Source organism: Capricornis sumatraensis, chromosome 10 (assembly GCF_032405125.1).
Source record: "Capricornis sumatraensis isolate serow.1 chromosome 10, serow.2, whole genome shotgun sequence".
NCBI classification, from domain to species: Eukaryota; Metazoa; Chordata; class Mammalia; order Artiodactyla; family Bovidae; genus Capricornis; species Capricornis sumatraensis.
The window spans coordinates 47,262,870-47,285,906 of record NC_091078.1 but is presented as its reverse complement, the minus strand read 5'-3'; the positions used below and the strand labels follow the sequence as shown (position 1 = coordinate 47,285,906).

The 23,037-nt window shown below is 40.4% G+C and overlaps 1 protein-coding gene across 5 annotated transcripts in view; it reads left to right on the top strand.

Moving 5' to 3' along the window:
- The window catches only part of NEK10 (NIMA related kinase 10), a 252,892-nt gene that overhangs the window by 73,479 nt on the left and 156,376 nt on the right, over nt 1-23,037 (top strand). For all 5 annotated transcript variants that reach the window (XM_068981984.1, XM_068981980.1, XM_068981981.1 and 2 more), the window contains 6 exons: nt 7,337-7,439; nt 7,533-7,661; nt 8,170-8,307; nt 12,274-12,319; nt 14,453-14,574; nt 14,729-14,831. In XM_068981984.1, coding sequence (XP_068838085.1) covers nt 7,337-7,439; nt 7,533-7,661; nt 8,170-8,307; nt 12,274-12,319; nt 14,453-14,574; nt 14,729-14,831 — 641 coding nt within the window. The remainder of the gene's footprint in view (nt 1-7,336; nt 7,440-7,532; nt 7,662-8,169; nt 8,308-12,273; nt 12,320-14,452; nt 14,575-14,728; nt 14,832-23,037) is intronic.

The window sequence follows — 23,037 nt, the reverse complement described above, 5'->3', positions numbered from 1 at the left end:
TTTTGTTTCATCCAGCTGGCATTTTGCATGATGTACTCTGCATAAAAGTTAAATAAGCAGGGTGACAATATACAAGCTTGACATACCCCTTTCCCAATTTGGACCCAGTCTGTTGTTCCATGTCCAGTTCTAACTAGCTTCTTGACCTGCACACACATTTCTCAGGAAGCAGGCAAGATGGTCTGGTATTCCTATCTTTTTAAGAATTTTCCACAGCTTGTTGTGATCCACACAGTCAAAGGCTTTGGCATAGTCAATAAAGCAGAAGTAGATGTTTTTCTGGAAACTCTCTTGCTTTTTCCATGATCCAGTGGATATTGGCAATTTGATCTCTGGTTCCTCTGCCTTTTCTAAATCCAGCTTGAACATCTGAGAGTTCACGGTTCACGTACTGTTGAAGCCTGGCTTGGAGAATTTTGAGCACTACTTTGCTAGCGTGTGAGATGAGTGCGATTGTGTGGTAGTTTGAACATTCTTTGGCATTGCCTTTCTTTGGGATTGAAATGAAAGCTGACCTTTTCCAGTCCTGTGGCCACTGTGGAGTTTTCCAGATTTGCTGACATATTGAGTGCAGTACTTTCCCAGCATCATCTTTTAGGATTGGAAATAGCTCAGCTGGAATTCCATCACCTCTACTAGCTTTGTTCGTAGTGATGCTTCCTAAGGCCCACTTGACTTCACATTCCAGGATGTGTGACTCTGGGTGAGTGATCACACCATAATGGTTATCTGGGTCATGAGGATATTTTTTGTATAGTTCTTCTGTGTATTTTTGTCACCTCTTAATATTTTCTGCTTCTCTTAGGTCCATACCATTTCTGTCCTTTATTATGCCCATCTTTTCATGAAATGTTCCCTTGGTATCTCTGTTTTTTTTGAAGAGATCTCTAGTCTTCCTTATTCTGTTGTTTTCCTCTATTTCTTTGCATTGATCACTGAGGAACACTTTCTTTTTTAAAAAAATTTATTTATTTTCATTGGAGGCTAATTACTTTACAATATTGTATTGGTTTTGCCATACATCAACATGAATCCGCCACAGGTATAGACGTGTTCCCCATCCTGAACCCCCCTCCCTCCTCCCTCCCTGTACCATCCCTCTGGGTCATCCCAGTGCACCAGCCCCAAGCATCCAGTATCATGCATCGAACCTGCACTGGCGATTCATTTCATATATTATACATGTTTCAATGCCATTCTCCCAAATCATCCCACCCTCTCCCTCTCTCACAGAGTCCAAAAGACTGTTCTATACATCTGTGTCTCTTTTGCTATCTCGCATACAGGGTATTCGTTATCATCTTTCTAAATTCCGTATATATGCATTAGTATACTGTATTGGTGTTTTTCTTTCTGGCTTACTTCCCTCTGTATAATAGGCTCCAGTTTCATCCACCTCATTAGAACTGATTCAAATGTATTCTTTGTAATGGCTGAGTAATACTCCATCGTGTATATGTACCACAGCTTTCTTATCCCTTCGTCTACTGATGGACATCTAGGTTGCTTCCATGTCCTGGATATTATAAACAGTGCTGTGATGAACATTGGGGTACACGTGTCTCTTTCAATTCTGGTTTCCTCAGTGTGTATGCCCAGCAGTGGGATTGCTGGGTCATAAGGCAGTTCTATTTCCAGTTTTTTATGGAATCTCCACACTGTTCTCCATAGTGGCTGTACTAGTTTGCATGCCCACCAACAGTGTAAGAGGGTTCCCTTTTCTCCACACCCTCTCCAGCATTTATTGCTTGTAGACTTTTGGATTGCAGCCATTCTGACTGGCATGAGATGGTACCTCATTGTAGTTTTGATTTGCATTTCTCTGATAATGCGTGATGTTGAGCATCTTTTCATGTGTTTGTTAGCCATCTGTATGTCTTCTTTGGAGAAATGTCTATTTAGTTCTTTGGCCCATTTTTTTTGGTTGGGTCGTTTATTTTTCTGGAATTGAGCTGCAAGAGTTACTTGTATATTTTTGAGATTAGTTGATTTGTCAGTTGCTTCATTTGCTATTATTTTCTCCCATTCTGAAGGCTGTCTTTTCACCTTGCTTATAGTTTCCTTTGTTGTACAGGAGCTTTTAATTTTAATTAGGTCCCATCTGTTTATTTTTGCTTTTATTTCCAATATTCTGGGAGGTGGGTCCTTGAGGATCCTGCTGTGATGTATGTCGGAGAGTGTTTTGGCTATGTTCTTCTCTAGGAGCTTTATAGTTTCTGGTCTTACATTTAGATCTTTAATCCACAATCTCCTTAACAAGTGGTGCTGGGAAAACTGGTCAACCACTTGTAAGAGAATGAAACTAAAACACTTTCTAACACCATACACAAAAATAAACTCAAAATGGATTAAAGAGGAAGGCTTTCTTATCTCTCCTTGCTATTCTTTGGAACTCTGCATTCAGATGCTTATATCTTTCCTGTTCTCCTTTGCCTTTAGCTTATCTTCTTTTCTCAGCTATTTGTAAGGCCTCCTCAGTCAACCATTTTGTCTTTTTGCATTTCTTTTTCTTGGGGATGGTCTTGATCACTACTTGTACAATGTCATGAACTGCCATCCGTAGTTCTTCAGGCACTCTGTCTGTCAGATCTAATCCCTTGAATCTATTTCTCACTTCTACTGTATAATTGTAAGGGATTTGATTTAGGTCATGCCTGAATGATCTAGTGCTTTCCCTATTTTCTTCAATTTAAGTCTGAATTTGGCAGTAAGGAGTTCATGATCTGAGCCACAGTCAACTCCTAGCCTTGTTTTTGCTGACTGTATTGAGCTTCTCCCTCTTTGGCTACAAAGAATATAATCAATCTGATTTCAGTATTGACCATCTGGTGATGTCCATGTGTAGAGTCTTCTCTTGTGTTGTTGGAAGAGGGTGTTTGCTATGACCAGTGCAGTCTCTTGGCAAAACTCTGTTAGCCTTTTCCCTGCTTTATTTTTTAATCCAAGGCCAAACTTGCCTGTTACTCCAGGTATTTCTTGACTTCCTACATTTGCATTCTAGTCCCCTATGATGAAAAGGGCATCCTTTTTGGGTGTTAGTTCTAAAAGGTCTTGTAGGTCTTCATAGAACCATTCAACTTCAACTTCTTCAGCATTACTGGCTGGGCCATAGACTTGGATCACTGTGATATTGATTGGTTTGCCTTGGAAATGAACAGAGATCATTCTGTCATTTTTGAGGTTGCACCCAAGTACTGCATTTTGGACTCTTTTGTTGACTGTGAGGGCTACTCCATTTCTTCTAAGGGATTCTTGCCCACAGTAGTAGATATAATGGTCATCTGAGTTAAATTTGCCTGTTCCAGTCCATTTTAGTTCACTGATTGCTAAAATATCAGTGTTCACTCTTGCCATCTCCTGTTTGACCACTTCCAATTTACCTTGATTCATGAACCTAACACTCCAGGTTCCTATGCAATATTGTTCTTTACATGTCAGACTTTGCTTCCATCACTAGTCATATCCACAACTGGGTGTTGGTTTTGTTTTGGCTCTTCATTCTTTCTGGAGTTATTTCTCCACTGATCTCTAGTAGCATATTGGGCACCTACCAACCTGGTGAGTTCATCTTTCAGTTCCCTATCTTTCTGCCTTTTCATACTGTTCATGGGGTTCTCAAAGGAAGAATACTGAAGTGGTTTGCCATTCCCTTCTCCAGTGGACCACATTTTGTCAGAACTCTCTACCATGACCCATCCATCTTAGGTGACCCTACATGGCATGGCTCATAGTTTCATTGAGTTAGACAAGGCTGTGGTCCTTGTGATCAGTTTGATTCGTTTTCTGTGATTGTGGTTTTCATTCTGTCTGCCTTCTGAAGGATAAGGATAAGAGGCTTATGGAAGCTTCCTGATGGGAGATACTGACTGTGGGGGAAACTGGGTCATGTTCTGATAGGTGGGGCCATGCTCAGTAGATCTTTAATCCAAAAATCTGTTGATGGGCAGAGCTGTGTTCCCTCCCTCCCATCATTGTGTTGATGATGCCACCCAAACTTCTCATCCTCTGTCACCCCCTTCTCTTCCTGCCCTCAGTTTTTCTCAGTATCAGGGTCTTTTCCAGTGAGTTGGATCTTCACATTAAGTGACCAAAGTATTGGAGCTTCAGCTTTAGCACCAGTCTTCTAATAAATATTCAAGGTTGATTTCCTTTAAGATTGACTGGTTTGATCTCCTTGGTGTCCAAGGGACTGTCAGGAGTTTTCTCCAGTGCCACAATTCAAAAGCATCAATTCTTCAATGTTCAGCATTCTTTATGGTCCAACTCTCACATCCCTACCTGACTACTGGAAAAATCATAGCTTTGATTATATGGACCTTTGTTGGCAAAGTGATATCTCTGCTTTTTATTATGTTGTCTAGGTTTGCCATAGCTCTCCTTCCAAGGAACAAGCATCTTTTAATTTCATGTCTGTCATCACCATTAGTCATTATTATTATTCTATTATGTATATTTATTCATTATAACCTTTTATTTCAAGGCCATAAATCACCAGATGGTCAGTACCAAAAACAGATTATGTTCTCTGCAGCCTAAGGTAGAGAAGCTCTATACAGTCAGTAAAAACAAGACCTGGAGCTGACTGTGACTCAGATCATGAATCCATATTGTACAATTCAGCCTTAAATTGAAGAAAGTAGGGAAAGCTACAAGGCCATTCAGGTATGACCTAAGTTGAATCCCTTATTATTATACAGTAGAGGTGATGAATAGGTTCAAGGGAATAGATGTGGTAGACAGAGTACCTGAAAAACTATGGATGGAGGTTTGTAAAATTGTACAGGAGACAGTGACCAAAAGCATCCTAAAGAAAAAGAAGTCCAAGAAGGCAAAGTGACTGTCTGAGGAGGCTTTACAAATAGCCAAGGAAAGAAGAGATGTGAAAGGTAAGGGAGAAAGGGAAAGATATACCCAGATGGATGCAGAGTTCCAGAGAATAGCAAGGAGAGATAAGAAGGGCTTCTTAAAGAACAATGCAAAGAAATAGATGAAAACAATACAATGGGTAAGACCAGAGATCTCTTCAAGAAAATGAGAGATACCAATGGAAAATTTCATGCACAGATGGGCATAATAAGGACAGGAATAGTAAAGACCTAACACTCAGAAGAGATTAAGAAGAGGTGGCAAGAATACACAGACAAATTATACAAGAAATGTCTTAACCATGATGGCATGGTCACTCACCTAGAGCCAAACATCCTGGGATGTAAAGTCAAGTGGGCCTTAGGAAGCATTACTACAAACAAAGCTAGTGTAGGTGATAGAATTCCAGCTGAGCTATTTCAAAGCCTAACATATGATGCTGTTAAAGTGCTGCACTCAATGTATCAGCAAATTTAGAAAACTCAGCAGTGGCCACAGCAGTGGAAAAGGTCAGTTTTCATTCTAATCCCAAAGAAGAGCAATGCTAAAAAATGTTCAAATTACCAGACAGTTATACTCATTTCACATGCTAGGAAGGTTATTCTCAAAATCCTTCAAGCTAGGCTTTAGCAGTATGTGAACTGAGAACTTCCACATATACAAACTGGGTTTTGAAGAGGCAGAGGAACTAGAGATCAATTTGCCAGCATTCATTGGATCATGGAAAAAGGAAGGGAGTTTCAGTAAAACATCTACTTCTGCCTCATTGACTACCTTAAAAGCTTTGACTCTGTGAATCACAGAAAACTGTGGAAAATTGTTAAAGAGATGGGAATACCACCCACCTTACCTGTCACCTGAGAAACCTATATGCAGGTCAAGAAGCAACAGTTAGAACTGAATATGGAACAATGGACCAATTCAAAATTGAGAAAGGAGTATGTCAGGGCTCTATATTATCACCTTGCTTATTTAACTTATATACAGAGTACATCATGTGAAATACCAGGCTGGATGAAACACAAACTGGAATCAAGATTTCTGAGAGAAATATTAGCAAGCTCAGATATGCAGAAGATATCACTCTAATGGCAGAAAGTGAAGAACTAAAGAGCTTCTTGATGAAAGTGAAAGAGGAGAGTGAAAAGGCTGGCTTAAAACTCAACATTTAAAAATCTAAGATCGTGGTGTCTGGTCATATCACTTCATGGCAAATCAATGGGGAAAAAGTGGAAGCAGTGGCAGATTTTATTATCTTGGACTCCAAAATCACTGCAGATGGGGACTACAGGCACAAAATTAAAAGATGCTTTCTCCTTGGAAGGAAAGTTATGACAAACCTAACAGCATATTAAAAATCTGAGACATCACTTTGCTGACAAAGGTCCATACAGTCAAAGCTATGTTTTTTCCAGTAGTTGTGGATGTGAGAGTTGGATCATAAAGGAGGCTGAGCACCAAAGAATTGATTATTTCAAATTGTGATGCTGGAGTAGACTCTTGAGAGTTCCTTGGACTGCAAAGAGATCATACCAGCCAATCTTAAAGGAAATAAACCCTGAATATTCATTGGAAGTTTGATGCTGAAGCTGAAGCTCCAATACTTTGACCACCAGTGCAAAGAGGTGACTTATTGGAAAAGACTCTGATGCTGGGAAAGATGGAAAGAAGAAGGAGAAGGGGGCGGCAGAGGATGAGATATTTAGATAGCATCACTGACTCAATGGACATGAATTTAAGCAAACTCTGGAAGATAGTGGAGGACAGAAGAGCCTGATATGCTGCAGTCCATGGGGTTGCAAAGAATCAGACAGGACTTAGTGGCTGAACAATAACAACAACAAATCATCCATATCGGTAGATTTAAAAGATTTTAATAAACCTAAACCCTTGAAACCAGTAGCTTGGAAATGATGCATAAATATCTTCCTTTTTATTCATCTGTATTTTAGCTTTGTTTTCATAAAACATTCAAGAGTTAGGTTAACATTTACCTCCTTGGGTTAATATGAGGACTGACTCAAACGGCATTTGTGAAAGTGCTCTGTGCTCAGTAAACATCCAGTAAGCATCTATTCCTACTATGTTTGATACCATACCCCCAAATGTCCTACAAATAAAGTTTCTGTAAAATCTGTATCATATCTATTTGTTTTATTGTGGCAAAAAGCACATAACATGAGACACACCCTCTTACATTGTTAACTGTGCAGTCCAGTGTTCCTAACTATAAGTGCAGGGTTGTGCAGCAGATCTCTGGAACTTTCCTTTCCAGTTACTTTTCCTTACCCCCTGAGACATGTGTCTCCAGTTTATTTTTGTGGGATAAGTTGGTAAGCATTATTCCCCCCATTTGTTGGCAAGTATATTTAATATAATTGACCTACGAGTGCACCAGCTCCAAAAGGGAAGGAACAGGCCAGACTTTCCAACTCCTACATGAAGTATGTGTATGCATTTTTCTCTGTAGACTTTTCCCCACCGACCTGTTTGAGACCTTCATTGATATAGGACATTATGTTCGTGATATCAGTGCTTATGAAGAATTAGTATCAAAGTTGAATTTATTAGTGGTAAGTCTTAACTTTTAAACTAATTTGGCAGGCTGCCATGTGGTTAGGATGTGTTTATCATAGTGATCTGTTTCCTTTTCATTTTTTGGTTAGGAGGATGAACTGAAGCAAATTGCTGAAAATATTGAAAGCATTAATCAGAATAAAGCTCCTTCGAAATATATAGGCAACTATGCGATTTTGGATCATCTCGGCAGTGGAGCTTTTGGCTGTGTTTACAAGGTGACTTTGCCCTCAAACAGCATTTCCGATGTTCCCAAACAAGTTGCATGTCCCCCTGCACACTCACACACACGTGAATTGGAGTGCTTGTCGGTGAGCAGGTAGAAATAAAAAGCAGGATGATTTGTTTTTGTCCAACACATGGCCGCACTGATATATCTCACTCTCAGCTCTAGAAACTGGCCACTGACCTTTGAAGACAAAAAAAGTATCATTGATCTCTCATGCACGTAGTCAAAATGGCTTGTCCTAATGCATGACACATTCTCCAAATTCACACCAGTGTTTCTGTACTTATCCAGTAAAATCCTGCGAAATATGATAACCTGATCCAGGAGATACTGATAAAAATTTTTTTTGAGCTGAGCTTAGTGTAAATTAAATTGAATTTTTAAAGTTATATAACTAATTTGGATGACTTGGCTTAATCATATGACCTTATTAACCTGTAGTAATCACTTTCTTCCTCTCTTCCATTGTCTCTCTCTCTTTGTCTCATTTATCTTAGGTTAGAAAGCGCAGTGGTCAAAATCTGTTAGCAATGAAAGAGGTCAATTTACATAACCCAGCATTTGGAAAAGATAAAAAAGACCGAGACAGCAGTGTAAGGAATATTGTTTCTGAATTAACCATAATTAAAGAGCAGGTAAATGGTTTTGCTTACAAAGATATTTTCCTTAAATAAATGTCATCTAAAAAGTAGAGTTCATGTACTGTTCCTGTCCACGCTGTGTAGGAACTAGTTCTGTTTAAAATAATTGGCCCTGAGGTGATATCAATCACCAGGTTTTCTCCTAAGGCTTGACATTGAACCACACAGTATATGGGCTTATAACTACATCAGGGCCAGGAATGCAGAACAATTGAGTTCGCAGCCCAGAATGCATAATGTATGAGAAAGCATATCCGCTTCCTTCTTATTATGTTGAAGTATATTTGGTTACTTCATTATGTGCATAAGAGTATGACTAAGACTTCCCAGATTTTTGTCAAATGAAACCAAGTTGTTGACATTCCTCAAATATGGGTTATTTAATCTAAACTGTGGATTTTCAAGTTGGGTTATTATTTATTGGCATGAGCAGAATATTCTAATGTAGTGTTAACAGCTCAATTAAGTATCATGAAGGTCTGTTTAGGAGAAGGAATAAACATGTCAGAGAGAAATGGGATTCCTTTTTGTCATCAATGAACACATTGGCTTCTTTTTCAGCTTTCTTTGTTTATATGTTTGTTGTGATGGCTGTTTGTCTGTAACTCTTGGGAAGACCTGTCAGTTCATGGCCATTTGTTGTTGTTCAGTGCCTGTCTTTCACTCTTTCTTCTGGAGTTTGCTCAAATTCATGTCCATTGAGGTAGTGATGCTATCTAACCATCTCATCCTCTGTTGCCCCTTTCTCCTCCTGCTCTCAGTCTTTCCCAGAATCAGGGTCTTTTCCAATTAGTCAGCTCTTTGCATCTGGTGGCCAAAGAATTGGACCTTCAGCTTCAGTATCAATCCTTCCAATGAATACTCAGAGTTGATTTCCTTTAGGATTGACTGGTTTGATCTCCTTGAATCAAAATCTGAACACAGTCTAGCCAGTGAGCTAGGTCAAGAACATGGTTCTTTTGCTTCCCTAGTCACTTGAATTTGAAATCTGCTGGCCACTTGGTAGTTGATGAGGTAAACTAGTGGTTTTAGTATATCTTCTAAGAAAAGAAGTCATAAGGGTGGGGCCGTAGGAGGCCTGTGCTTGAACTTTGAGAGAGCTCAAGACTGTAGGACTATGCTGTCACCATGGGCTGAAACTAAGGAGAGGACAGCAAATTGAGGTCAACAAGGAGGCGGTGATGGCAGACAGGAGTGGGAGAAGCGGGACTAGAATAGGAGAGTGTATTTGTTAATGTTAATACTGAGTTTAGTAACAAAGACACCCCGAAGTATTTGTATATGGGCTTGAAAGCGAGGCCTTTGCATGTAGGGGCTTCATCTTCCTGCCAGTCCAGGTGCCATGCTCTGCTCCACGTGGTCAGGCAGGGACCTGTGCCTCCTCTTCCTTTGCAGCCGCCAAGGTAGTGCGCCCTGCCTTTTGGGTTCAGATAGTGGGCTTCCCTCACTGTCCACTGGGGAGCGCTGAGTGATAAGCTCCCTCAGGGCTGCAGGAGAGGTGGAGAGATGTGACCTGTGGTGGGAAGTGCATCCTGCTACCACCTGATGGGATGGAGCAGCATGAGGGCAGGTTTCGGTGGACAGCCAGAGGACTCTTCTGTGAAATGGCAAGAAGAAAGGCTAGAGAGAGATATAAGACATCTACGATGTACCAGTGACTGTTCTGAGATGAAACAAACTCCAGTTTACTTAGAAACTCAAATTGTAAATACACAACCACAAAAACTTAGTATACTTTTGGAAAATTATCCCTTATTAAAAAAGTAGAATTTCTATGTTACATTCTAAGTCTGCAATGTAGGAGACATAGGTTCAGTTCCTGTGTTGGGAAGATCCCCTGGAGAAGGAAATGGCAACCCACTCCAGTATTCTTGCCTGGAAAATTCCATGGACAGAGGAGCCTGCCAGGCTACAGTCAATGGAGTCACAAGAATCAGACTTGACTTAGCTACTAAACCACCACCGATTCTAAGGTAAACTATGCCAAAGAGAAATTTTACTGGACGCTTTTTGGAATGCATGCGTGCTCAGTAACATCCAACTGTTAGTGACCCATGGAGAGTAGCCTGCCAGGCTCCTCTGTCCATGGGATTCTCCAGGTGAGAACACTGGAGTGGGTTGCCATGCCCTCCTCCAGGGACCCTTTTTGTTGAGGAGGGATAAATGACATATGACAGCAGATTAGTTTCAGGTGAGCAACATGATGGTTCGATATTGTATATATTATGACGTGATCACCACACCAAGTCCATTTAACATCCACCACATGTAGCTACACGTTTCCCTCATGATAAGAACTTTTTTCCCCAAACTTATTTATTTTTAACTGGAGGAAAATTGCTTCACAATATTGTGTTGGCCCCTGCCATATATCAACTTGAGTCAGCCATAGGTATACATGTGTTCCTCCCTCTTTAACCTTCCTCCCACTTCCTACTCTTCCACCCGTCTAGGTTGTTGAAGTGAAGTGTTAGTCGCTCAGTCATGCCTGACTCTTTGTGACCCCATGGACTGCAAGCTACCAGGCTCCTCTGTCCATGGGATTTTCCAGGCAAGAATACTGGAGTGGGTAACCATTTCCTTCTCCAGGGGATCTTCCTGACCCAGGGATCAAACCCGGGTCTCCTGCACTGCAGACAGATACTTTATCTACTGAGCTATGAGGGCAGAGCCCCAGTTTGAATTTCTTGAATCGTACAGCTAATACCCACCAGTTTCCACCTTGAATCTAGGAAGATGGTACCGATGAGCCTATTTACAGGATAACAGTGGACATGTAGACATAGAGAACAGACTTATGGACACAGGCAGTGGGGAGGCCAAGGTGGGGGTGGGGCAAATGGAGAGAGTAATGCAGCCAGAACTTTTAAACCACAAGGAAACTTTATTCAGGACCACTGCAATAGAAGTCAAACTATGGCAAGAGAGGAGAGAGATGGAACTCAGCTCTCAACAGGAGAGGCATGACGGGGGACTTACAATGAAAAGTCAGGGCTGGGGGTGTCAAAGAATGGAAAATCGGTTAGTTATCAGGTTGGGGGAAGAAAAACGTGATCAGATCACAAAGATGCGGGGCAAGGAACTTGACTGGATATCAAGAATGTGAGATTCCACTAAACTAACTGAGCAGGATTCTCGCCAAAACCCGGCAGGCCAAGGAGAGGAGGCCTAGTCCAGAGGATCATCCAGAGGAGTCTGCCCTAAGTTTGTTTAGGGAGGGAGACATGGGCAATTATTCTTATAATTTTAATGGGATTAATAGCTCATGTTATTTTGATGTCAAAATATTAGTCGCTCAGTCATGTCAGCCCTTTGCAGCCCCATGGACTGTAGCCTGCCAGGCTCCTCTGTCCATGGGATTCTCCAGGCAAGAATACTGGATTGGGTTGTCATTCCCTTCTCCAGGAAATCTTCCCAACCCAGGGATTGAACCCGGGTCTCCTGCATTGTGGGTGGATTCTTTACCATTAGTTTCACACTAATCATTTTGGAGAGCATAGAAAGGCATGAGTCATGTAAATAGACCCAGTGTATATAAACAATTAAGTGGCAGAGAGAAGTTAAGAGCATAGATATATGTGTTCAAAGTTAATTGTTTCATTTCAGTTTTCTCCTCTATGCAATCTGTTTGTGGTATTGGAGCAGGGAGTGTTAAATGAATTCTTAAGATAGCTTCCAGTTCTATAATCCTCCATTTTATTTAAATTAAGTGAGAAAGCACAACCAGTTTTTATTGCTATTTTATAAGGCTATATAGGAGATTGCTGTTTTCAGAATAGTTTTGTGAGCAGCAAATAAAAAAGAATCATGAAAAATTAGATGATATTTTGAAATGCTTTGTTGTAAAAATAAATGTAAACAGGATAATTTCTTTGTTTTCAAATATGAAGTCCAACTAAATTGTGAAAACAAGTTTATATTTTGAAGTAGGTGTAATGTTTGTTATTTATTTTCTTATAGCTTTACCACCCAAACGTTGTACGCTATTATAAAACATTTCTGGAAAGTAAGTATGGGTTTTCATGATATTTCTAATAAAGTATCTATGTTACTCACATATTTTTTAAAGAATGTTACAAAAGGAGCTTAATCAACTCTTTTCTCTACCTTTCTTTGTTATATGTATGATGTTGATATTTTTCATCACTTTCTTGATCAGTGAAACACTGATAGTCAAAGATCAAAATATACTTATAAAATACTTAGATCTCTCCATATAAGATTGCATGAACAAACCAAAAAACTAATTTGTTGCTATTTTCATGCACAAAAAGCCTTTAGTAGGATCAGCAGAAAATAAAACTAAAGGATGGTGGCTTCTTTAAGAAAAAATGAAAAGAGTTTTTTTTTTTTTTTTTAATCAGATGATTTTTTCCATCCTCTTCCCCTCAAACAAATTGGGCTGGGGATTTGTTTCTTTCTCTTGAAGTTCAGGTAATTGCCACAAGGTGGCGATGGAACCCTGACTGCATCATCTTTAGGATGATGGAATACAGAATCAAAACGTTGAGGTAAAACCAAACGCAGTCACTTGTTTTTAAAAACAATAGAACTTTTGACTGAAGCAATATACATTTTAATAGACCTGATGTGCTTCACTTGTGAAATTTCAAAACAAGTCTCCACATGAATGGGCTTCCTCGCTGCCTCTTTATCAGATCCTCAGCTGTGACTGACTCTTTGCCGCCCCATGGACTATAGCCCTCCAGGCTTCTCTGTTCACAGGATTCCCCCAGCAAAAGAACTGAAATGCCATTTCTTCCTCCAAGGGATCTTCCCTACCCAGGGATTGAACCCATGTCTCGTGCCTCCTGCATTAGCCGGAAGATTCTTTACCTCCGGCACCACCTGGGAAGCCCCTATCAGTGCTAGCGCTGTACAAACCGGGCAGAGTTGTGAGCTTTCCCATCCTCTGGTGGACTCAGAGGAACTCAGTGGTGAAACCTGCAGCAAATCCAGCTCCCTTGGCCATCTGTTCTTGATAATAGAATAATTTCCCATAATTTAGTGCACATCCCATCATAAAGAAGTCTAGACTGGCTTCTGACTTATGCTGAAGTGATACCATTAACTTTAATTTGAAAACAAAATAACATGACTACTTCTGAAAAGAATCGAAAGCGATTTTAAATTTACATAAAATACGTTGAAATAGATTAGGAAATCATGATAAAAGGAAATAGAAGGTGAGAAGATTAAAAATAAAGCTACAGTTAGTTGTTGTTGTTTAATCACTCAGTTGTGTCTGACTCTTTGTGACCCCACGGACAGGCTCCTCTGTCCATGGGATTTCCCAGGCAAGAATACTGAAGTGGGTTGCCATTTCCTACGCCCGGGGATCTTCCTGACCCAGGGATTGAACCTGAGTCTCCGCATTGGCAGACAAATTCTTTACCACTGAGCTACCTGGGATGCCCATACATATTTTACATACATCCAAAACATTACAGGAGATACATATCACATACTGTTGTTAATAGTTCCATATTAGTTTTGGAGGAGAAAGTAGAATTTACTTCTGTTTCTTAACATCCAAAGAAAAGAGGCAAAGGCAGTCAGTTATGAGATACCTGGGGTCTATCAGCTGCAATCTGGAGAAGTCCAGCTTTCTCAGTCCTTGTCAGGGGCTGAGATTTTCCATCACGCGTGGTATATCCAATGCGCTTATTTCTAAACCATGATGTGATTTCACTGTAAAACACTGTAAGGTAAATGTATGAGAGTGAAGAACAATAGATTTAAAACATTTTTCTGAATGTCTAGTTTGATTTAAGTGTAAATTTTAGACCACTGAGTGGAGAGATGGGTTTACCTGTTCTTCAGGGAATTCTCCGTGACGGGAGTGTTTGCTTTTCTTTGGTGGTCCTCAACCCTTCCACATCCTGGTATATGTAGAAAATGATAACATTTGCCAGCGCAAACTGATGCTAGGGGGTTGCCTGTAGTTGAAAGAGATACAGTGGCCCCTAAGGCCCCCTGTCCCCTGACCCTTCCAGCTGAGTGAAACCATGTCCCTAACTCTTCTGTGATGTGTGTGCCCCGAACACCCACTGGGAAGCTTGGATTCTAATTCATAAGTTCTTTCAAAATGTCTATATTGAGTTTAATTTTCTATTACCTTTTCTTTTTTCATATGTAGATGATAGGCTGTATATAGTTATGGAACTTATAGAAGGGGCCCCTCTTGGAGAGCATTTCAGTTCTTTGAAGGAAAAACGACATCGTTTTGCTGAAGAGAGACTATGGAAAATATTTATACAGGTATCGTTCATCTTCATTAACTTTCCCTATGCAAAGGCCTTTCCCTATGTAAAGGTCTCAGCTGATCTCCCAGAGGTGTGTGCGGTGGTTGTGAGTGGCGGTCTGTCCGTGTGCAGCATGGAAGCAACCTTTGCTTGTTCTTTGCCATTTGCAGCTATGCTTGGCTCTTCGGTACTTGCACAAGGAGAAGAGGATCATCCATAGAGACCTGACGCCAAACAACATCATGCTGGGGGACAAGGACAGAGTGACTGTCAGTAAGTATTCAGTCGGAAAGTTTCCGCTTGAGAGTCTCTGAATATTATTTTAGGGCAGAGTAGTTGGGCAGAACTTTCCACACTGATAGGTGCATTCTCTGTCTGTGTTGCTCAGTCCAGCAGCCACTGGCCATGTGTGGCTATTGGGCACTTGAAATATGCCTACTGTGACTGAGGATATGAATTTTAAATTCTGCTAACTTTTAGTTAATTTAAGTATCCCTATGTGGACTAGTGGGATACTATAGTGGACGGTGACTAGAGAAGTTCTTGATGTTCTTGAAGTTCTCAGTATGAGAAAATAAAATACTCTTAGAATGCTGGAGCCTTTAATTCCTAAATCAATGGTTTCTAGTTTTTTTTTTTCTTTCTGTAGAACACTTTTTCATCAACAAAGGCTTTTATGACTACCACATGAACACATTATTGTACTGTTTTAACATAGTCTGTGACATGGGTGACCAATAAACGTATCAAGGACTGCAAAAAATCTAGCCATTTGTGTACTTCAACATGTTTACTTTATATCACAGTATCTTCACATGTAGCAGGTTATCCTAATGTTATACAAATTTTTGCAAGTGAGAAACTTAGTTTTTTCCCCCACAGTGGTAATTTCTCAATCATAAAATGAGCTTTTTAGGTTAGAAGGATATGTTAGCTTTCCCCTGTCCTCTTCACTCACGAACACTAGCTACTCTAGTGGTTCGCCCACTACAAGTAGGAAGAAATAGCTAAATCAGTGTTCTGGAAATATTTGTGATCATGACCTTCCATTAGTAAATTCTTTTGATAGCACTGTCAATATATGTATTGTTGTCATTATTGTTGTTCAGTAACTGTCATGTCTGACTTTTTGCGAACCCGTGGACTATAGCATGTCAGGTTCCTTTGTCCTCCACTATCTCCTAGGTTTGCTCAAATTCATGTCCATTGAGTCAGTGATGGTATTAATATATAAGCATCACTAGTAATTGCCCTCCACTCTTCCCCAGTAGTGTATTGGATACTTTCCAACCTGGGGGGGCGGGTCTCATCTTCCAGCATCGTATCTTTTTGCCTTTTCATACTGTCCAGCTGGAGTGGGTTCCATTTCGTTCTCCAGTGGACAGCATTTTGTTTGTCCAAACTCTTCCGTATGACCCATCCATCTTGGTGACTCCTAGCCTCATAGTTTCATTCAGTTATGCCAGCACCTTTGCCATGATAAGGCTGTGATCCATGAAGGGGCAATATATGTATGCTTATTTATAAATGGCTGAGCGCCAAAGAATTGATGCTTTTGAACTGTGGTGTTGGAGAAGACTCCTGAGAGTCCCTTGGACTGCAAGAAGATCCAACCAGTCCATTCTGAAAGAGATCAGCCCTGGGATTTCTTTGGAAGGAATGATGCTAAAGCTGAAACTCCAGTACTTTGGCCACCTCATGCGAAGAGTTGACTCATTGGAAAAGACTCTGATGCTGGGAGGGATTGGGGGCAGGAGGAGAAGGGGACGACCGAGGATGAGATGGCTGGATGGCATCACGGACTCGATGGACGTGAGTCTGGGTGAACTCTGGGAGATGGTGATGAATAGGGAGGCCTGGCTTGCTGCGATTCATGGGATCGCAAAGAGTCGGACATGACTGAGCGACTGAACTGAACTGAACTGAACTGATACACATATCACTGTATAATTATTCTATAGTACATGACGTCAACAGAAATAACATGCAAAGGGGTGCGTCAAAATTCAAGATAGAGATTTTGATATTTCCCACTCCTCCCCTGCCCAGTGAATTGCCTTAGACACCCAACTTAAGAGATCCTCTCCTAAATTTTACTGATGTGAAAGACATTTGTGCATGCCTGCATGCATGTGTGCTAAGTTTTGTCAGTTGTGTTCAACTCTCTGCAACCTTTGGATCGAGCCTGCCAAACTCCTCTGTCCATGGATCCTCCAGGCAAGAAAACTGGAATGGGTTGCCATGCCCTCCTTCAGGGGATTTTCCTGACCCAGGAATTGAGCCTGTGTTTCCCTACATTGGCAGGAGGGTTCTTTACCACTAGCACAACCTGGGAAACCTGAAAGAGATTTGACAACATTTTAAAGCTGAGTCTCTTAGTTTCGGAAGAATCTGATTCCTCGTGAAGGCAATTTCAAATGTAGGCTTTTACCATAACCACATCCTCAGTAACAACGATTAGATTCACTGTTCAGATTTTTGTTTTGGTTAGAGCATGCTACATTAGTTTAAAAAAATCCCCAAACAGAAGCTCTATCAAAATCTTCAGTGCAAACTTACTTGGTAGTATTTCAAGACAATGCTTTTTGATATATGTGATAAAGTCAAATAATTGTGACCCTTCATCTTGGATACACATTTAATTCACTTAATCTAGAAGTCAATTATAATTTTGTTTATCATAAGCTGTTTACTTTTTTCTTTTTCTGAATTGTACTTGTGTTTCCTTAAGAATCTTTTTTCAGGACTTCCTTGGTGGCTCAGACAGTAAAGCATCTGCCTAAGATGTGGGACACCCGGGTTCAATCCCTGGGTTGGGAAGATCTCCTGGAGAAGGAAATGGCAACCCACTCCAGTTTTTTTGCCTGGAAAATCCCATGGATGGAGGAGCCTGGTAGGCTACAGTCCATGGGGTCGCAAAGAGTTGGAACGACTGAACGACTTCACTTCTTCTTTAAAAATTTTTACTGTTTAATGTTTGTATGCTTGTAGATATTTTAACTTCTAAATTAATAAGGATTATTATAAATTGTGTGTTTGAATTTCATACCAAACAGTGTGTGTATATATATATATATAAATACTATTAAACAGATGTTTAATAGTTTAATAGATCTATTTAGTCTTTCTAAAGGTGATTTTTCAGACTATATTTTCTGAGTCTAGCCAATGCTACATACCATTTTCTTACATTTAAATACATTGAAGTTAATCTTTTATTGTAGCAGTCTGATTTATTTTCTGTCTAAACTTATTTCAAGTAATTCTTATATTTATTTTCTTTAACCAGTACCACACATCAAAATGGTTTACAAAATAAGATAGTGCTAAAAATCTTCTAAAGAAAAACCTATCCCTATGCAACCCTCAGTTCCATTTCCTTAAAACAACCACTTTTCATTCTTTTTTAGCTCTATTTTCTGGTATTTGGTTTTCCATTGACTTCCCTGGTGGCTCAGCCAATAATCTGCCTGCAGTGCCAGAGACCTGGGTTGGATCCCTGGGTTGGGAAGATTCCCTGGAGGGAGGGCATGGCAACCCATTCCAGTATTCTTGGGCTTCCCTGGTGGCTCAGACAGTAAAAAATCCACCTGTGATATGGGAGATATGGGTTTGATCCCTGCGTTGGGAAGATCCCCTGGAGAAAAAAATGGCTACCCACTCCAGTATTCTTGCCTGGAAAATCCCATGGACAGAGGAACCTGGCGGGCCACAGTTCATGGGGTACGAAGAGTCAGATATGACTGAGTGACTATCAATATGATAGTTGAGGATTCAATTTTCTTGTTTTCTCTTCTTCCCCACCTGCCATCCTGCAATATATTTATAGCACAGTGTTAAAGTGAAAGTTGCTCAGTTGTGTCTGACTCTTTGTGACCCCATGGACTGTAGCCCACCAGGCTTCTCTGTCCATGGAATTCTCCAAGCAAGAATACTGGAGTGGTTTACCATTCCCTTCTCCAATTTATGGCACAACTGGGGGTTAAATCAGTATTTAGTACTTACATTATTACTACTGTGTAACTATTGTTCAATGTTGATTATTTCTCCTTCCTTATAGGCCTTTGGTTTTTCTTAGAGTTAATAATTGCCTTCTTTATTTGTTTTTAAATTTTCCTAGTTTTCTGTGTACTTTCATTTCTTCTTCCCAGATCTTCTAAAAGGAATATAAAAGTCCTCTTTGTCTATTTTCCACATGGTCAGACAAGACAGTTACTCTCAGGTTTTTTTCTGTTGGATCCTCATTTTCTGTAGTTGTCTGTTGTAACATAGACTGAGTTTGACTTTAGGTCTGTTACACAGCTGTTGTCCTGGAACTTTCATGGTCTTCTTCTTCTTTTTTTAATTTGGCTACGCCATACAGCTTGTGAGATCTGTCTCCTGACCAGGGATTGAATGTGTGCCACTGCACCGAACCCTAACAACTAGACCACCAGGGAACTCCCTGCTCCTTCTCTGGTTGGAGCCTCTATTTCCTACATCCTCTGGACTTCTCTTTCTTTTATAACTCCCTTATTTTGCCAAAGTGTATCTTCTAGTACTTTACTAAGAAAGGGTGCTTTGGATATTATCATTTTTATTTTTTAAAAATTTCTAATTAAAAACTTTTGGAGTTATAAGTGACATATACATTCTTTTAGTTTCAGGTGAACAACGTAATGATTTGGTATTTGTATACATTATAAAATGATCATCACAATAAGCCAAGTTAACACCCATCATGTTACATAGTTAATTTTTTTCTTTTGTGCTGAGAACCTTTTAAGATCTACTCTCTTCAGTTCAGTTCAGTTCAGTCTCTCAGTCGTGTCCGACTCTTTGCGACCCCATGAATCGCAGCAAGCCAGGCCTCCCTGTCCATCACCAACTCCCAGAGTTCACTCAGACTCACATCCATCGAGTCAGTGATGCCATCCAGCCTCCTCATCCTCTGTCGTCCCCTTCTCCTCCTGCCCCCAATCCCTCCCAGCATCAGAGTCTTTTCCAATGAGTCAACTCTTCGCATGAGGTGGCCAAAGTACTGGAGTTTCAGCTTTAGCATCATTCCTTCCAAAGAACACCCAGGACTGATCTCCTTCAGAAGGGACTGGTTGGATCTCCTTGCAGTCCAAGGGACTCTCAAGAGTCTTCTCCAACACCACAGTTCAAAAGCATCAATTCTTCAGTGCTCAGCCTTCTTCACAGTCCAACTCTCACATTCATACATGACCACAGGAAAAACCATAGCCTTGACTAGACGGACCTTAGTCGGCAAAGTAATGTCTCTGCTTTTGAATATGCTGTCTAGGTTGGTCATAACTTTTCTTCCAAGGAGTAAGCGTCTTTTAATTTCATGGCTGCAATCACCATCTGCAGTGATTTTGGAGCCCCCCAAAATAAAGTCTGATACTGTTTTCACTGTTTCCCCATCTATTTCCTTAGCAACTTTCAAATATGCAATATAGCATTATTAACTGTAGTCACCATGCTGTATATGACATCCCCAGGACTTATTTATGTTAGAACTGGAAGTTTGTATTTTGTCCTCCTTCACCCATTTCTCCCACTCCCTATCCTCTGCATTTGGCAACCACCAGTCTGTTCTATGTATCTATGAGCTTGATTTGTTTTTGTTTTTTACAGTCCACATGTAAGTGAGATTATGCAGTATGTCTTTCTCTGTCTGACTTATTTCACTTAGTATAATGCTCTCAAGGTCCATCCATGTTATTGAAAATGGCAAGATTTCAGTCTTTTTTATGACTGAATTGTATGTGTATGTACATATGTATGTGTGTGTATGTATATATGAATAAAGTGTATGTATATAATTATGAGGGCTTCCCAGGTGGCGCTAGTGGTAAAGAACCCATTTGCCAATGCAGGAAATGTAAGAGACTTGGGTTTGATCCCTGGGTCAGGAAGATCCCCTGGAGGAGGGCATGGCAACTCACTTCAGTATTCTTGCCTGGGGAATCCCATGGACAGAGGAGCCTAGTGGGTTACATTCCATAGGGTCGTAAAGAGTCACACACAACTGAAGTGACTGAGCACGCACATGCATGTACTTATGAATAAATATATGTAGATCTAGATACATGTATACACATATACACTAGGCTGGTCACCAACCTAGTGCCAGGAGAAATATCTATCAATAACCTCAGATATGCAGATGACACCACTCTTATGGAAGAAAGTGAAGAAGAACTAAAGAGCCTCTTGATGAAAGTGAAAGGAGAGTGAAAAAGTTGGCTTAAACCTCAACATTCAGAAAACTAAGATCAAGGCATCTGGTCTCATCACTTCATGGGAAATAGATGAGGAAACAGTGGAAACAGTAGCTAACTTAATTTTTGGGGGGCTCCAAAATCACTGCAGATGGTGATTGCAGCCAGGAAATTAAAAGATGTTTACTCCTTGGAAGGAAAGTTATGACCAACCTAGACAGCAAATTAAAAAGCAGAGATATTACTTTTCCAACAAAGGTCCGTCAAGGCTATGGTTTTTCCAGTAGTCATGTATGGATGTGAGAGTTGGACTGTGAAGAAAGCTGAGTGCTGAAGAATTGATGCTTTTGAAGTGTGGTGTTGGAGAAGACTCTTGAGAGTCCCTTGGACTGCAAGGAGACCCAACAAGTCCATCCTAAAGGAGATCAGTCCTGGGTGTTTATTGGAAGTACTGAGGTTGAAGCTGAAAATCCAATACTTTGGCCACCTGATGTGAAGAACTAACTGACTGGTAAAGCCCCTGATGCTGGGAAAGATTGAAGGCAGGAGGAGAAGGGGACAACAGAGGATGAGATGGTTGGATGGCATCATCAACTCAATGGACATGAGTTTGGGTAAACTCCAGGAGTTGGTGATGGACAGGGAGGCCTGGTGTGCTGCGATTCATGGGGTTGCAAAGAGTCGGAGACGACTGAGGGACTGAACTGAACTGAACTGAACTGAGTCATCCCAGGCCATAAAACAATTGACAAGAATTTTGAAGAAAGGCAGATTTCCATACAAATATATTGCGTTCATTAACATAGATTAGGAGAACAATGTAAGAGTATAACATACTGGTTTGTCAAGTCAGTTCTGAGCCTTTAGGTGGAACCAACTTGAAGACAGAGTCTAGGGTAAATACACAGTACATTAACATAGCTTAAGACAAACATTTCCATAAGAAAAATGCATTGGTTAGCTCAAGGTTTGAGAAAAGTTCTAGTGGAACCAGGTGTCATGGCAACACAGAATTTTAAGAGAAACCTCTTTTTAAATTTGAATAGAGAAGGGGAAAAAAATGACACATTTGTTTCCTCCTGCTGCTGAAGAGAGAGATAAAAAAATGTCTGACACTTGCAGCTTATTTCCTCCATTTGGAGACCCCTGTCCTTCCTGCCTGCTACCCTCTCAAAGCCCTTTCTGAAAAACCAGATTATATACTGTCTTTTATGCCTGGTAGGAGTTTGGTCTTTATTCTTAGTATCATCTGAAGCCTTTGAGGAATTTTAACCTCTAAGTAGTGATACTGGTTTAGGTTTTTCAAAGGTTGTAGTGCTGGTTTGAGAATTATGTTTTGGAGGGTAGTAATGAATGTGGGGAGTCTGCTTAGAAAGTATAGTTCAGTATAGTTCAGGAGAGTTCATGGTGGCCTGAACTAGGTGATAGTGATTGTATTAATTATCCATTGTTGTGTAACCAGTTACCACAAAACTTAGTGGCTTAAGACAACACACATTTATTTTCTCACCATTTCTAGGGTCAGGAATCCAGCAGCAGACTTGCTGAATGGTTCTGGCTCAGGGTCTCTCATGAGGTTTCAGACAGGCTGTGAGCCAAGGCTGCATCATTGGAAGTCTTGACTTGGCCTGGGAAAGAAAGTGAAAGTCACTCACTCGTATCTGACTCTTTGCAACCCATGGACTGTAGCCTACCAGACTCCTCTGTCCATGGAATTCTCCAGGCATTTCTATTGGAGTGGGTAGCTGCTCCCTTTACAGGGGATCTTCCTGACCCAGGAATCAAACTGGGGTCTCCTGCTTTGCAGGCAGATTCTTTACCAGCTGAGCTACCAAGGAAGCTGCTTGGCCTGGGAGTCAACTTTGAAGAAGCCTCACTCATATGACTGGCAATTAGTTCTGACTTTTGGCTGGAACTTGGTCTCTCATTCACCAGGACCTCTTCTCTCTGTGGCCCTTCAGCAGAATAGTCTGGACTGTTTTACATAAGTTAGATAAATATTTCTTAACTATAACATTAAAATCATTACATATAAAAGAAAAAAATTCATTGAATTTCACTGAAGTTTAAAACTTACTGTCTATGAAAGATATTACTAACAGAATGAAAAGACAAGTTGCAGACTGGGAGAAAATATATGTAGGTCATCTATTTAACAAAGAATTTGTATCAATAATACAAGCAATAAGAAAGCTCAATAATAAGAAAACAAACAATCCAATGGAAAAAAAGGACCAAATTTTGAACAAGAATTGCAGCAAAAAGATACA